The sequence below is a fragment of the Periplaneta americana genome, chromosome 16 (genome assembly GCF_040183065.1).
Source record: "Periplaneta americana isolate PAMFEO1 chromosome 16, P.americana_PAMFEO1_priV1, whole genome shotgun sequence".
Taxonomy (NCBI): Eukaryota; Metazoa; Arthropoda; class Insecta; order Blattodea; family Blattidae; genus Periplaneta; species Periplaneta americana.
Window position 1 is genome coordinate 109,872,418 of NC_091132.1, and position 17,444 is coordinate 109,889,861.

Genomic DNA, 17,444 nt, shown 5'->3' on the forward strand with positions numbered 1-17,444 from the left:
TATTTTGATGGGGATGCGCAATAGATCGTTCAGGTCGCAGTGCTAGGGCCCCTGTAGGGAGGTTGCCTCTTCTGCTGTAGTTGAAAATTCCACTTCACCATTGAGATCTTCACCTCTAACCCTGGGCTTGGGCCCTCCATATTTATGTCCCCTGGAGAGAGGGTGTCCCAGTATTTTAAAGCCCCCAGGAATTGGGCTCCTTGTTGGTCCATGGGACCTTATTCCCGTAGTTATTCGGACCACCCCAACATATCTGGTGGGATGCGCCTGATAGGGGTTACAAGGTCCCCCACAGGGAATAAAATAATGCTGAAATAAATAAACTGAGAAAAAATGCAGAATACGTGACGAGGCTCTTGGCGGAGTTGCTGTAATATGATCCACTTTTCAAGCTGAAGGATTGCATGCTGTTCATTGAAGGTCACCAACATCCATCTGAGGATTCACGGTTCAGATGTTTTGTATTAGGTTTGGTGAGTGATATTTTTATTTACATAGTTATAGGCATAGACAAGATTATAGGCCTGTTATTACAGGAGGGGCTCGCGACAGGAATAACTTTACTGTGAGATCAAACTGATATCTCTTGCAGTGACAACGTAAGCCTTACCCTTAGTAGGAATTATTTCCGCGTGCACATTCCAGAGTAAATCAAGAAGTTCTCTTCGTACTCCAGTTACACATCTTGTATATACGAAGGTAAGGTTTGGTTAGTGTTAGTGATCAGGGGTTTAGATCTATATAATTTGTGGATAAGCTTCAGGCTTAGATCTATATAGGTTTTTATTAACCAAATTCGCGCATGCGCAGTTTGATCTCAGCTACATTCTTCCTGTCGCGAGCCGCACGAGTAATTACGTGTTAATTTAGGTTGTGGGAAAAATCTCTGTTGTGTGGGAAATTTTATGCTTCTTTGTGGGAAAATCAAGGTGGACTTTCTGGCAACACTGCTTATTGTACCTGACAGCTGTTTTTGCCATAATGTCTGATGATGCATTAAATGTGTCTATTGATGAGGTAGTTGTCCAGTTAATTAAATGTATTGACTTTGCTGCTGTTAAACATCAGAAACAACGACGTAAAGATCCGGAAAAGACTCCATATATTAATCATCCAATAGGTAAGTAATATGAATATTATAAAATATTTTGTCTTAAGGGTTATGGTTAAACACTTGTGTTCATGTTATGTCACATTTATATTAAATAGTGGAAGCATAAGTGTGAGGGTTTATTACAGAACAGGGATATTGATGTAATTGTGCTTGCTCATTGCTTTCGTTGTAAGTAACGTGTGTTTTTTCAATATTACTTTATGCACAAAGGTAAGATCAAAAGTCAGAGTAATGATGTAAATTATTATGGATTCGAAAATAGTGTTTTATTGCAATCAATTAGCTATATTTCAGAATACGGCGTAAGTAGGCTACTTACATACAATGACTGCCACTTAAAATAATTACAAGAAACGGTTATTTACAAGAAGTCGTCGCTGAACGATTCACATTATTTCCAGGTTAGTTGAATCAACTCATCTAGTGAACGATATAAATCTTTAAAATACTAGGTGTCTCTCTCCCTTGTTACTTGTGAGCCATCCCAAACCCCGACCTTCACCCCTAAGAACGCCAATCCTTATATACCCGTCAGTCAAGGCCTTCTGACAAATAAAAGCAATTGACAATAGATATCTCAGTCATGACAACCTCATAAAATATCCTATCAATTGAATAATCGATCTTGCTACGTACAACATAATTATATTATATTATTACCCATTTCAGCGAGCACTGACGACCACTGCAAAATACGATAATTTGGTCCAGGAAGCATTGTCTTTTGGCACAAGGATGATTTATGTAACATGTTTCTAAATTATTAGCCTTTTAAATACTGGTACATTCTTTAATAAATCACTGAAAAACAAATGTAAATATAGGAAGTGGAGTGAGTACGAAATTATTATTATTTTTTGGCGCATCATTTTTACGTAAATAACGAAAAATAAAAAGGGATTATTAGAAAGTACGTACACTGCGTTTGTCAAATGCGCATCACCATGCTTTCGAAAAGGCACTTTTAAGTGCCCGACACCCCGCTTTTTTTCATGTGCTACAAGTCAGATCATCATCGGGGCTTGTAGCCCCGATACCCCGCTTTTTTCATCATGTGCTACATGTCGGATTATCATCGGGGCTTGCAGGCCCGACACCCCGCATTTTTCATCATGTGCTACAAGTCAGATCATCATCGGGGCTTGCAGCCCCGATACCCCGCTTTTTTCATCATGTGCTACACGTCAGATCATCATCGGGGCTTGCAGCCCCGATACCCCGCTTTTTTCATCATGTGCTACATGTCGGATCATCATTGCAGCCCCGATAACCCGCTTTCTACGTCATGTGTTACACGTCGGATCATCATCGGGGCTTGCAGCCCCGATATCCCGCTTTTTACATCACACACATCGGATCATCATCGGGCTTGGAGCCCCGATACCCTGCTTTTTACATCATGTGCTACACGTCGGATCATCATCGAGGCTTGTAGCCCCGATACCCCGCTTTTTACATCATGTGCTACACGTAGGATCATCATCAGGGCTTGCAGCCCCAATACCCCGCTTGCTACGTGCAAAACAATTATATTATATTATTACCCATTTCAGCGAGTACTGACGACCACTGCAAAATACGATAATTTGGTCCAGGGAGCATTCTCTTATGGCACAAGGATGATTTATGTAACATGTTTCTAAATGCTACGTACAACATTATTTTATTATATTATTTTTACCCATTTCAGCGAGTACTGACGACCACTGCAAAATACGACAGTTTGGTCCAGGGAGCATTCTCTTTTAGCACAAGGATGATTTATGTAACATGTTTCTAAATTATTAGTCTTTTAAATACCGGTACATTCTTTAATAAATCACTGAAAAACAAATGTGAATACATAGGATGTGGAGTGAGTACGAAATTATTATTATTTTTTATTTTTTGGCACATCATTTTTACGTAAATAACGACAAATAAAAACTAACATGCCACATAACATTATTTTAAGAAATACAAGAAACAAGCATGAACAATATTCACCATTCTTAATGATCGGGGGATAGAAAAAAAACCGTATGGAATAGAAATTACATACAAATGTGCATGTAATAAACAATAAGCAAACCATCTTCGATTAATAATTCCAAAACAACGTGAATATAGCGTGGATTATGTAGGAAAATAATTTCTTATAAGTTGCTCCCAATGTGCATCATTGTTAACTTATGAAAACAAATGAAAATTAACATGGCATATAAACACTATTTGAAGAAAGATAGGAGATATTAAGTAATATTCATCGTTCTTAATGATCTTCGGATGGAAAATACCAATGAAATATGTATAAAATAGAAATTACATACAGGTGAGCATATAAAAAACAGTAAGTAGAATTATTTATTTGATTAATAAGCTTAAATTACTCCAGGTTTAGTGTGTTGTATAACAATAGACAATGGAATTGTTCACAGAAGTGAACTATAAATGATGTGAATCGTTCAGTGCATCCATCTTGTTGTGTAACAATACCCTAGAAGTGAACTATAAACGATGTGAATCGTTCAGCGACGACTTCTTACAAATAACCCAAGAAACATGTTTTTTGTTGATAGTATAAAGGTAAATAAATAAGATATTCTTTGCACCGAAAATAATAAATTCAATAATGCAATAAGGACGTAAATTCCTACGCATTATTCGTAAGTTCCATTCAATTAACAAATTTGTGGCTAGCAAATTGACAATGCTTTGCGACTTTATGGTGTGTCACCTGTAACGTGAAAGGTCTAGGATACATTTTAATATTATCTTATGCGATTATCTATCGTGCTTTTCTATAAATACCGTATTTCAGATGCCCAGGAAGCCAGTTTTAGTTTGAACCTGGCCAGTCACTATAACAATACTGTTATCTTAAATTATTGGTTATAAACTTTTTAAAATGTAATTTTAAATAAATATAACTACAGAAAACAAGCTAAGAATGTAAATTATGCAATTAAAATAAAAATGTAAATAGAGGAAACTATTGACATATTATAATAAAATATAAAGATTTATGAAAAATGAAGAAACATACCTTCAACATAATACGTAACAAAACACATCATATTTATCTATGGGTATTAAGTATATGTGCTAATTAGCGTAAACTCAGTGAACTTTAAATCCTGTAAATACGAAGTGAAAAGAAACATGTTTAAAACTAATTTATTGCAAAAGAAATAATATTGGACAATTTATCTGTTTAAATATATTTCAGGTATTACATGTACTTCATTCTTTTCTTAAATAAATTAATTTGAACCATGGATTTCTTCAAATTTTATGTCAATAACAATGGATTTAACCTAAAATCTTGTCTTTGTGGCTTAGGACTATAGGCCTATCATTCTGATCCCTTCAGTTCTGTAAATTATCATTCAAAAGTCGATAGCACTGCCAGTACTTCTGCGAGATCCAACAGATGTGATCACAGTGATGTTACCGATGACTGTTGTGATTAGCAGACTGTAGAATTAGACTTGACGGAAAGATGTTTGAAAAAAGTTTAGTGGACAAAAACACTAAGATGGTAATTTTTTTATGTTTTTGCCTCTAATACATTTATTACTTGGCATTTATGTAAGTATGTTCCTGATTGGCTTCTGAGCCATCCATAAATATATTGTGTGACCAGGGCTGGGCAGTATTTGAAATACATGTATTTAAAATACATTTGTATTTTGTAATTCGTAAGGATTTTAGAAAGTATTTTATATTTAAATACATAAAATTTATGTATTTTGTATTTCAAATACTCAAAATACTTTCTTCTTCTTCGTGTCCTTCAAGTTTTGGATTTGAAGAATGAACTTTTGTTTTATTTGCCTACCCATTTCAGATGTGCTAGCCTACACTTAGTTTTCTTGCCACAACTGTTTTCCTTAATGCCATAAAGAAATCTCCAACAGCATCAAGGATCCATCACCCAACACTTGCTAAGTGTTCAGCATTATGGAATGCCTGTAGGAAACCTAAATACTCCGAAATTATATCAGATGTCCTGAAATATTCATTAAAGTTGCCCGATACGATGGAATTCTCTTTATGACTTAATCTCTCAAATATTGAAATTCAAACATGATATAAGCAGTATACCAGTATGTGAAAAACTGGGATTGCCAACCTTCAAAGATGTTGAGTTTCAGTACTTTGAAGAATATTATGCAGTTCTGAAACCCACTACCGTAGTCCTTGATTTAATGCAAAATGAGAAGACTTGCTATTACAGCCAACTTCTGTCCACATTAATTTTCCTCAAAAACAGATTACATATTATGTTATCTAGTAATCTATTCCAAGTAACTCCAATCCTAATAAGTTCGCTTTCATCAAGATTTAAAGCGCTGTTTGATCTGACCCCAGAAGCAAATTGAGCTATTTTGGCAGCTTGCTTCCACCCATCATTTAAGATGAGATGGCTATCTGGCATTGCCTCACCAAATGATAAGAAGGGGATACAGAATATGTGTGTGAAATCAGCTGAGCAGTTCTCTGCTACACCTTTGGTCAGTTCAGATGATGAAAGACGATGAAAACAATTTTTATGTTTTCAACTCAAGTATAACAGACTTTGAAATGCAAAAGAAAAGAATTTGTCTACTGCGGAGTATGAGCTCATACAATTCTTCAATGGCAAAGGGACAACCCTGTGCACTCTAGAGAATTACCCAACAGTGAGACAAGCTTTTGTAAAGTATAATACAAGTTTGTGTTCCTCTGCGCCTGTAGTAAGACTGTTCTGTTTTGCAGGATTTATTCACTCACCAGCAAGGGAATCCTTATTTGATGAACTTTTGGAAAAACTGGTTTTTTGAAAGGGAGCAGTAATTATTCATATGTAGCATAATTTCATTGCTGACTGGGAAAAGGAAGAATGTTCAGTTACAGTGTTTATTTAAAACTTCGAGATAAAAATAATTTTAATGTTAATATAATATTTTAGATTTTCAGTACTGTAACATTCTTATTTCTTTATATACTGTATCGAGTATTTGAAATACAAATGTATTTTGAGTATTTGAAATACAATTGTATTTTGGTTAATTTTTAAAAAGTATTTTGTATTTGTATTTCAAATACTATTCTTTGAAGTATTTTGTATTTGTATTTGAAATACTTGGATGTCGGTATTTTGCCCAGCCCTGTGTGTGACACAGAATTCAGTTGACAAATCGGAAACATGATTCTAATTGGAAATACAATTGTATAGTATGTTCACTACCGCAAATGTTCAAAATGTGGTTCATTTACTTGAAGACAGTGCCTCACTTGATCCTGACATTCTTCTGTCATGCTTAAAAGTGTATGTTCCAAATCATCTATAGATCTAGGCAGTACTGAATTATGCAGTATATCACCTGGTTGATTTCTATTGCTGCATAAACTACTGAATAAATATAATTTTTATTGCAGGTGTAGCAAAAATTCTGACAGAAGAGGCCAATATACGAGATCTGGCAATAATACAGGCAGCACTCCTGCATGATACAGTAGAAGATACAGACACAAATTTTGAAGAAATTGAGGCAGAATTTGGCTCTGCAGTTTGCCAACTGGTGAAAGAAGTGACAGATGATAAGAGTTTGCCAAAAGCTGAACGTAAAAGACTGCAGGTTTGTGCATTGTTGTTTTTTTAGATGCATTTTAAGCAGAGCTATTTTTCAGCCACCAGGTACTATAACAGTATTTCAGAACCTTTACTCCAAAGTGATTATATCTATCTGCCCATGACGATGTGCCTTAGAATCTTTCTTTGAATGTTGTTAACCAAATTTGAATTTTAGGTCCACAGACCCATTTCATTATAAAACTTCAGTATAGAGCCTGATTTAAACTTTTTCAAACATATGCATGTGGTTTTTATGGCAGACATGATGATATGTCAGGTCTTTTATCTTCAAATGCACCAAAAATAGTGCCGAAGTGATTTTGTTAAAAAATAACTTAAATGTTAATTTCGAAAATGAACGCCAGTTGATTTAATTTTATTTATTTTATTGAGCTTCCTCAAATTAGAGGCTGCCATTTGACAAAGCATACAAAACAATATAAGAACAAATAGATGATGAAAGATAACAGAGTAAAAAAAAAGTAGGCCTAAACAAGTACACAAACAAACAAACAATGGCAATTTACGAATAAAAAAAGTTACAAGTAAAGAATAAATGAAAGCTAATAAGAGAAAAAAAAAAGATAATGATGCATCAGTTTTTTCAGTACACTGAATTAGAGTCCATATAGGTGGTTTCGTAAAAGTTTGACTGACTGTCTAATTATGAGGAGGGCCAGTTCATTCAGAAACGATTTGTGCAGTCCTAGGGTCTTACAGAATTGAGAAGAGAAGTTAGGTATCGTTACTCTTGCTCCAAACATCAATCCCTTAACACTGATATCGTGTTATCTTTATATTTGGTATTTATGGTATTTATCTTTATAATATGGGATGGTTGGAATGTAGATTGCTCGTTTCTCCTCATGTACGTCTTCAGGCTGTCCTTTATACATTTCAAACCTGATGGTGGGGTCGATTATCATACCCTGAGACAGGGATTCACTAATGGTGATTATGTCATTTCGTCTGTTACTGCCATTGTCGGCAGTTCCGTGGACTTCTTCATAGACGGTGTATTTTAGTTTTCTAAGGGCATCGGCCAGTTTAGTTCTAATTGCATGGTGCCTGTGTATACGCAATGTTTCGCCATAAGGACAGGCTCCCAGGACATGTCCAAGGGTTCCTGTCTTACTGAGGCATCGCCTGGAGTGGTTGTCCTGAGACCTACTGGGTATGGCTCTCACAGCACTTACGTTGGCAGTCATCTTGATAGCCTCCTTCCATTCACCGCTAGTCATTCCATCGGGCTTAGTTATCCATCTAAATGAGTTTATTATGTTGTGTGATTTTCAGGGTGGTTGTAATTTAACCCGACCCAAAAAGACCATACGGGTTTTTTTTTAAATTCTTCATAAAACCTGCCACAAAACCCAATAAAACCCATATATTTATTTCTCACAATTTAATCAACATACGAAATATTACAAAAAGATGCATCATATTTATTTAATGTAACAATTTGTTAGCAGAAGTTGTTAATTAATATAATGTTTCATTATAAAGAAGAAATAACTTTTATGAACATGGTGTTTTATTGTAGAATGGTATTAACATTAACTACATCACAATTTAGTCCTTCTTCATATGCAGAAGTCTGTAGAGCTTTTTCCTCTGCTAAATTATTTCTTAACTTTGACCAAACAAGTCCATAGGTGGAGAAGATTCTCTCCATGGATGCAGTGCTGACAGGGCAAGAAATTAAACTTTTCACAAAGCTAATAAATCTTGTTGGCAAGTCCCCTTTTTTGTTGTTTTCAGTTCCATTTGTTTGGACTGAACTGTTGTACAACTGCGTCAGAAAACGTAGTAGCAGGAAAATAATCAGAGTCAGCAATCCCAAAAGACATAACACATGTAACCCACTCTGGATGAATCTCTGTGAGTCTTGTTCTGCAGTTATTCTTGCCCCTCTGAATCTTGGCTCTAACATATTAGCAAGATAGTGGAAGGGCTGTAGTACTTGTACCTTTCGTTTATACGGTTCCATGTCAGGATTTTCTAGGAGATCAATCCAAATTTCTACATCTTGTGCAGTTCTTGAAAATGATCCAGGATTTTACAAACCTCAGACAGTTTACGAAGAAGATAAGTGACGTCCTTATATATTACACCATTATCTAAGATTTTGCTAGTATTAGCAGGAACTACTTCAGAGTGCTCTGTCATAATTTCTACATATTTAGAATTATTATTATCAATGAAAGAATGCAGACAATCATATTGAGAATTCCACGTAGTGGAATTTGGGAGTTGTGTCATAAGACCTTTCTTTTCTCTTAAACAGCCATGTGGTTGATGGTGATTCCGAAAGTACTTGCGGACTTCAGCAATAATTACACTTTTTGGTGTTACTTCTTCTTCGAGTAGATTAATATAATGAGCAGAACAACCTTGTGTTAATAATTCAGGCAGGTCTTCTTTTAAAAGCTGTCGCATTTTTAGCATTTTATTTTCATTATCAGTGCAAACAGCAAACACATTTTTCTGAAACTTACCCTCACACATTTTAATTGAATTTTTCAAAGACTCTGCACAATATTCAGCTGTTTTTTGGTTGGCTTCACAATCAATTGCATTTAGTAGAAATGCTTGCTGCCCTGTATGGATACTAGTAGCTATAAATGGGTCAATCTTTATATTAGACCACCCATCCTGCAACAGTACAATGCTATTATGTTCATGTAATTAAAGTTTTATATTTTCATCGACTTCATCTGCAACCTTATCAAGTAATATCCCACTTAAGTTGAAGCAATCAGGACCAACATAACCAGGCCGCAATGCTTGAATCATGTCTTAGTATCCTTTACTTGAAGCTACATTGAAGGCTATGTTATTAGCATAGAAGAACTTTGCTATGAAAATATTCAATTATTCTTTTTGTTGATCATTTGTTTTAATTGCGAAGTCTCCCAGGCTGGTTTGTTTTCTTTTCAATGGGATTGAATGTTCATTGGCATGACTTACTGCTATTGCACTGCTGCTGCCACTAGAGCTGCTAGAGGAAGAATCCAATGTAGAACTACTGCGTGTTCAGTTCAAGTGTGTCATGGCTCGATGTATGTCGTCATGTGGGTTACTGAACATGTTAAAAAGCTGGAAGTTGTCTTCTTGAGATTAATTAAGATCGTGATTTTCGGAGGGAAAGGAATAAACTAAAGGAAATTAATTTTTATATTAAAATGGATCCACACATGCCACCAGATAATGGACATTAACACATGACACAAATTATTGTATGATCTTGCCTATCAGAGAAAAGTGGAATCGAGAACGCTTTCCAATAAATTCAAGAAAATAGCTGATTAAATTATACACAACACTTCACATGGGTATAAATGATTTATTTATTTGTGAAACTAGTAGATGCATTCCTTCTTTATTCGCGTTGATTTGATTATAGCATTAATTCTCTGTAAACAGCTGACATCATGATCTGTGACTGACATGTTGAAAATCTGACGCACCATCAGTAATCTTGGCTCTGATTGGCTAGTTGTTTAGTGTAGCCAACACATGAGAAGCCATGGGCATCTAGTGTCAACATTAGTTTAAACGGGTGGGCTGTCAGATATTTGTGGAGAAAATGGAAGCATGTTTAAACTGAATAGTAAAGTTGAACGGGTTTAATTTATCCCAAGTTTAACTAACTTTGGAGAAAACGGCCCTAAACGATGAAATATAACTGCCGCCATTTGTTTTGTTGAGTATCAGCTATTGTGAAATGTACCTGCTAAAACAGTTTAAGTTCATGTTACTGTGAGCACCAGCTTTACTTGTCTGTGTCTTGCGCATGCGCAGTCTCCCATCATTGGACTTTAAAAAATTTCTTGCGGGACACTAACTGCAGTTTCTCCTAAGAAGACATAGTAAGAATCTTTTAAAACTATCAGTTCACAAATCTGTTCATCTACAGCAGGGGTCGTCACCACACAGCACGCTGGGGCTAGCATCAGCGTCTTACCTGCTGAAAACGCAGTGCACCATAGTGCTCTCGTAACTGCTAGCAGGTAAGCTCTCTATCTCTCCCTGCTGCACGACAGTGTACATGGGACGGCATGGCGTACCTGTTGCACATTTCAGCGAGTGCTGACAACCACTGATCTACAGTATGAGGACTAGTTGCATACACTTTCTTTACTTTATTTCACTTTTACTTGTTGTTTTGTTTTCCTTGACCTTGACTTGACTTTGGGTTGTTAGGACATTTACGTCTAAATTTTGCCTTGTTCTACCACACGATTTCTTGTAAGTATGTACATGATGCACGTCTTCAAAATGTGTATATATATATATATATATATATATATATATATATCCACTCTAGAATTTGAGGCTTCTCCATGACCATAGTGTGCGATTGTGAACAACACAGTCTTCTCTACTGAAGACCTATACAAATCCTAGTCTTGTTTCTTAGAATGTGACTGCTTTTCATTCCAGATAGAACATGCATCAGGATCCAGCCCTGGAGCAAAGCTAATAAAACTGGCAGACAAACTTTATAATCTACGTGATTTAGAGCGGGCTTCACCAGAGGGATGGTCACCTGAAAGAGTGCAGGAATACTTCGGGTGGGCTCAAAAAGTTGTTAATGGACTCAAAGGTTCCAATAAGAATATGGAAGCCAGCTTAGACAAAATATTCAAAAAGCATTGTGTGAGCTGACGAATTGTCTTCATAGGCGTGTTCAAAATATGTTATTGTAGGGACGTCTGATTTTCGCAAATGGTTTCTTTCACAAATTTCTGCTAATTAAATCAAGAAAGTTAAAATTGTTATAGGTATGAAAGAGACTCGTTCTGCAGCAGAGCAAGTCTTTTTCATACCTAAACAGTTTTAACTCTCTTGACTTAATTAGCAGAAATTCGTGAAAAAAATTTTTCGCGAAAATCGGGTGTTCCTAGTAGGGAGTACCACGTGGTATAAGTGCTAAATGAGAAAAACATTCTTTACAACAAATGAATGTCCAGCATCATATGCTCTGAACTACAGTGTTTGTAATATGTCAATTTGAGACATAGAGACATAAACACCAATAATAATAATAATAATAATAATAATAATAATAATCATTAGGGCTAGGATTTTGATGAAATTGCATTTTTTTTTCTATTAAGCCAGAAACATAGCTGCTTAAGTATTTATATGTTATGTGATAAACGTGTTTTAAGACATATTTGTTAGGGCATTTTTTTTTTGCCTGTTTCACTCATAAGAGCATTTTTTGTTTTATTCGGTAATTTTTTAGGTATTTTCATTTAATTTTGGCCATAAATCCCAATTACTAATGTAAAATAATGTTTATTTCCTTTGATATTTTCTCTACATATTTTGTCCATTAATACCCATTTATTTTATATATTAATTTAATCGTTTTTCTATTTTCTATAATATTTTAATAGTATTTCTATGCAAATATTGCCATTTTAACGTAGTACACTTCATGTAATGGATCGTCACTCCTATGGAGTAACGGTCAGCGCGACTGGCCGCGAAACCAGGTGGCCCGGGTTCGAATCCCAGTTGGGGCAAGTTACCTGGTTGAGGTTTTTTCCGGGGTTTTCCCTCAACCCAATACGAGCAAATGCTGGGTAACTTTCGGTGCTGGACCCCGGACTCATTTCACCAACATTATCACCTTCATTTCATTCAGACGCTAAATAACCTAGATGTTGATACAGTGTCATAAAATAACCCAATAAAATAAAAAATGTAATGGATCAGTCCAACCACCCCTTCAATATACCTGCTAGTTCCGGATAAGAGTGGCCTTGTGGTGGACTACATGGAAACTACATCAGGTAAAATAATTAATTAAAGTGTACCACTTAGAAAAAATTATGTAAAATTAAATAAATTTAAATGTTGGTACTAGGATTTAATTTAATTACTAGTCTAAATATTAAGTAGTACAAAACCTCTTTTCCTACTAAGCCAATTATGTAAGATGAATTTTTAGGGCGTTTTTGAAAGATTTTTAGGTCATAAGTGCATTGTATTTGGGACATTTTTTCATGATTTATAGGTCATCAAAATCCTAGCCCTAATCATCATCATCATCATCATGGGAGTGGCGAATTGACTTATGGGTTATGTGAAAGATCAGTAATATTGCCTGTCTCTAATTTTAATTCATGACGCTAAAGTTTTGGTATCTCAAATCGGCCAAATTTTGATCTCCATTACTGGTGATCGCCGTTGCACTGCTTATTTGCGGCAACGCTTAAGTATTGCTATTCAACGCGGAAATGCAATGAGCGTTTTGGGTACTCTTCCAGTGTCCAGCCCTTTGGACGAACTTTTTCTCCTGTAAAATTTTTTATCTCTATGTAAATGTTTATATTTAGTGTTTATATATGTGTAATTCAATTTTAAAACTTATTGGAAAACTGAAATATGATAGAATTGTTTTGAATCCCTTGTATAATTGTAATAATAAGAATCAAAATAAATTATTATATTCTATGCCATCGTATATGTTTCCTATAGAGTCAGCTCTCTGTGCAACAGTGTTAAAATTAACCTAGAAACCAGTTCTTATTCAATATAGAACACTATCAAAGAAAAAAAAAAAAGATATTCTACATTGTTGGATCATTGCATTCATGAGTTTTGTTTTTTCATGTATTAAATTTTAAGGGAACCTTTCATCTACAGGTCATAACTATGGATAATTACAAGAACACTTAATCCCTTGTACACAACCCGAAACATAGAACCATTTCTGATTCCTTAAGCCAGTACAGCCATTTTCTATCAGTATTACGAAGTCCCCTTTGGGAAGTATCCATTATAATTCTAGAGCAATCTTCAGCTTTTATTTCATAAATGAAGAGTGCCAATTTCGTAGCAGTGGTCACTGTATAATCCCTTTCAGAGGAAATATTTTCAAGAGCATCAACAAATTAACTGTCCTCTATTGCATAGTGACATTGAAGAGTACACATTAATCATAAATACCGAAGTTTATGGTGCTTTATATTGTACTTAGGCCTATATGCTAATCAAATTACACCGTGCAACATAATTTTTGTTTTTGGGTAGTAAGTGCTATTCCTTAATAAATTGCGTAAGGGAAATTGTAATTATTCACCTCAAACTTTGCTTTTGTGACCAGGACATTGACACTTTGAAATTCACCTATTTCAGACTAGAAAAGTTGCAGATTTGCATTTCCTTTTAATTGAGGTGAAAAAGTCTTGCTGCGAATGAAGTGTATAACACTGAATTGCTGAGAAACAAAGTGTAGCCCGTGTTACTACAACGATGTTTTCGAAGCAAAGAGGATGGATACTTCTTCAAGATAATGCTTGTTCTCACGTGCCTATACCTTAGTCGAATATATGTATTGGCCAACTATGAAAGTGGGTCAGATGCCAAAAAGTATAATAGAACATTTATTATCTCAAAAGTAATCTCCCAAACTGTTCATACATTTATCCCACTACGAGACAAGACGATCAGTCCCATTCTTGAAAAAGCTTGTGGGCTTTCTACCGAATCAATTCTTTACCCAGTCACACACGTCTTCATCCAATGCAAAATGAAGTCCACAAATGTCTTTCTTCAACTCTCCAAAAATGTGAAAATCGCATGGGGAGAGATCTAGGCTGTGGAGGGGGGGGGAGGGGGGTTGGTGTTGAAGCATTTCCCAACCAAATCTCTGAATCGTATTCCTCACAGAGTTGGCAGTATGTGGGCAGGCATTGTCATGAAGAAGGATAATGCTGTTCGATAGCATTCCAGGGCATTTTGACTTAATGGCGCATTTTACTTTCTGTAAAGTTTCTTCATAATGCTGTGCATTGATTGTGGCCCCATGCTCGAGAAATCCAACAAGCAGAGGACCCCTAGAATCGAAGAAGAATGTCAACATGACTTCACTGGAACTTGTGTGTATTGCTTTGGACTTTTTCAGTGGGGGAGAATCCATTTGTTTCCATTGTTGACTCTGCCATTTGCTCTCCGGTTCAAAATGGTGACACCACGATTCATCCTCAGTGACAGTAGGGCCAGAAATGCATACTCTTCCTCTTGGTATCGTTGTGTCGTGCCTTTCTTCCACGAGGAGGGCAGATGGATTCGAGGGTTCACATGCGTTCATTATCTCTGATTATACATCAGTTATACTCAATGTTATGCTACCATCACTATTTCAAACAATAGAGCTATTAAGGATTAAGGTGAGGATTTCCTGCTTGGAAGTGTAGTGAAGATATTCGTAACTTTGAAGTCTTCACTTCAGTAATCGAAGTCAAATTCATAACAAGCACTATTTATTAAAGTCATAATATAACAAAGTATAGTTGGCCTGGGCCTCTGCTATTGGATGGTGGAATCCCTCTTCCTGATGCCATAACGTCATCGGATGTAAAGTCCAAGTTTCTTCCTTGCGGGAGGATAAAGCCTTCTTGTCAAATTCATGACATCTTAACTACTTAACTGTCTCACTGACTACCGACTGTCTGTCGAGACATTCTGGTCTTATCTTCACTTCCGAAAAACCGCCTTCCAGTGCCTACTTGTGGAAGGGATGGATGAGAGAAGCCAAAGGGCTTATGTGCCAGTTTTGTTCGAAACTAAGATATATCTGTCAATGATATACAAATGAGAATTTGTGGTGGAAAGAATGTCTTTAAGGATCATAAACGAGTTACAGTCACATAAATCTTAATTAGGCCAATAACATCATACAGTGACGCCTTCTGAGTGTTGCTGGTAAGAAATGATATTAAGCCTCCCCGCGTGGGACTTCAAAGTCACACACTGTAGTATGTTTGCTGACATAGGTTCACATGAAGATACAAGACTTCCATGTGCTGCTCACATGCTAAAATGCTGACAGTGGAGAACACACAGTCTGAACTTGGGAAGCAGACAGCTCGAGTATCTTGCCTCATCCGGTCTGTCACTGTCGATATGAAAGACTACAAGCAACTTTCGTAGTCGGCAAGTACGAATATCATTAGATTCAATAAATAAATAAAATAATTATTTCCTAACCATATCCCATAATCAAATCAATGTTGGTCATTGTTGTCCTGTCGGGACACAACAGTTGCAAGTGACCCAGTATAGCAGCCATTCTATTTGTTTTTTGTTCCTCTGTCAACTGATGTGGAACCCATTGCGCGCAGATTTTTCGGTAATGCAGGTGCTTCGTCACAATGACGTATATGGAACTGTGACTTATTCCCACCAAATGACGAAGTTCTTCCAGAGTGATCCGTCAGTTTCCCTGTATAAGACCATCAGCCTCAGCAATAACAGCAGGAGTGAGTCTGTTCTGAGCGAGCATCATCTTGCAGTGACATGCATCCCTCTCGAAATCTCTTGTGCCATTCCAGTACCGTACATGCTGTAAACAGCAGACATGCGACAATGAATTTCTCGTCCTCCTACTCCTTCAGCAGTCAAAAATCGCACTACACCTCGCTGTTCTTGACCTGCCTCCATTAGTGATGTTGAACGAACACACATATCTCTAACCTCACTTCCAGTTCAATTAAACTTGGCTCTGATTGACTGGACGGTGTGACTTTTGGTGTTCCAAATAAGTACTTTAGTACGATTCTTGGCATCTCTCAGTGCAGTCCCTAACCGGAGATCCGATTGAGAGACTATTTTACCTCCGGAGAATTTTACACTGAGGGACTCCATGAATATAAACAGTGAAAAATATAGTGGGACTGTGTTGGTATTAATGCAGCTTATGCGGGTACCTCTTTGTTACTTGTTAGCTTAAACAACAACTTTAAGCCCCCTCACCACGACAAGGTGAGTACCCACGAGAGGGTACCATCAGTACCAGTTGCAGAAGACACAGCCCTGCAGTATATATTGACTGGTTACTAGCAACAGGCATCTATAATGATCACCGATCAAAATACCCCTCATTTCTCGTGAAAAACAACAACTGAATAGACTACAGTGGACTATAGTGGACTTTATGTTGTCAGCAAATAGCTGGATACATTAAGAAGATTGATTTGATTCCAGCTCAATAAATGAACGACTAGTGTGTAAGCAGAGGTTGTAACTGTGTTTTTGCGAGTCGCCACCAGATGTCAGGTCAGCAATCAAATTCCAGTGGTACAACTTGCCCGCTGTGAAATATATGCATGGTGACCCATTTTCATTTGACTGCCCCTCATAGAGTCTAAGATTCTACCACATCCCTCTTATAATCCAAATCTCCCACTGTCAGACAGTCACATGTTTGGTCCCATGTGAAAGATGCCCTCAGAAGTCATTGATCAAATTCGACGATAATAAAAGTGAAAACAAAAGTGGCGGGCTGGCTATGACACAAGGATAAAAATGTCTTCCTTGGAGGAATTAGAACGCTTTTGGAGTGACATAACAAATAATATACTTAGGGGAGGAGGGGTATATTTTAAAATGGCAAAAGTTTACCCCAATTTCATAAATATTCTTTTATATCTCGGCATAAGCTTGTTTATCACTAATCTGTTTGTTATAAAGATGTATATGCCGTTTTACAAAAATAGTCTTTTTTGTTCGAAAATTGTTTCTTTTTGTATGTCATCTCACAAGATCGATGCACATGGAAATATTAAAGTGAGAGGGTGATTGAATTACCTTTGAAAAGTTCTCCTTATGCCTATACTAGTAAGTACAATATGAGTAAGCCTATGTTGCCAGATGTTGAAAACAAAATTTCCTCATATCCTGTTTAGAATTTCTCTCAAAATTAAGTTCTTT

At 36.4% G+C, this 17,444-nt stretch overlaps 1 protein-coding gene across 1 annotated transcript; it reads left to right on the forward strand.

The window, feature by feature from the left end:
* Nucleotides 1-949: 949 nt before the first annotated feature.
* On the forward strand, nt 950-13,182 carry Mesh1 (Metazoan SpoT homolog-1). Its single transcript, XM_069812731.1, has 3 exons — nt 950-1,120; nt 6,518-6,717; nt 11,160-13,182. The coding sequence occupies exons 1-3, from the start codon at nt 982-984 to the stop codon at nt 11,382-11,384; spliced, it is 564 nt and encodes a 187-aa protein (XP_069668832.1). The 5' UTR covers nt 950-981; the 3' UTR covers nt 11,385-13,182.
* The last annotated feature ends 4,262 nt before the right edge of the window (nt 13,183-17,444 follow it).

Coding starts and splice junctions, on each gene's coding strand:
- Mesh1 (XM_069812731.1), top strand. CDS start 982: ATGTCTGATGATGCATTAAATGTGTCTATTGATGAGGTAGTTGTCCAG. Junction 1,121..6,517: donor ATATATTAATCATCCAATAG/GTAAGTAATATG, acceptor TTTTTATTGCAG/GTGTAGCAAAAATTCTGACA. Junction 6,718..11,159: donor CTGAACGTAAAAGACTGCAG/GTTTGTGCATTG, acceptor TTTTCATTCCAG/ATAGAACATGCATCAGGATC.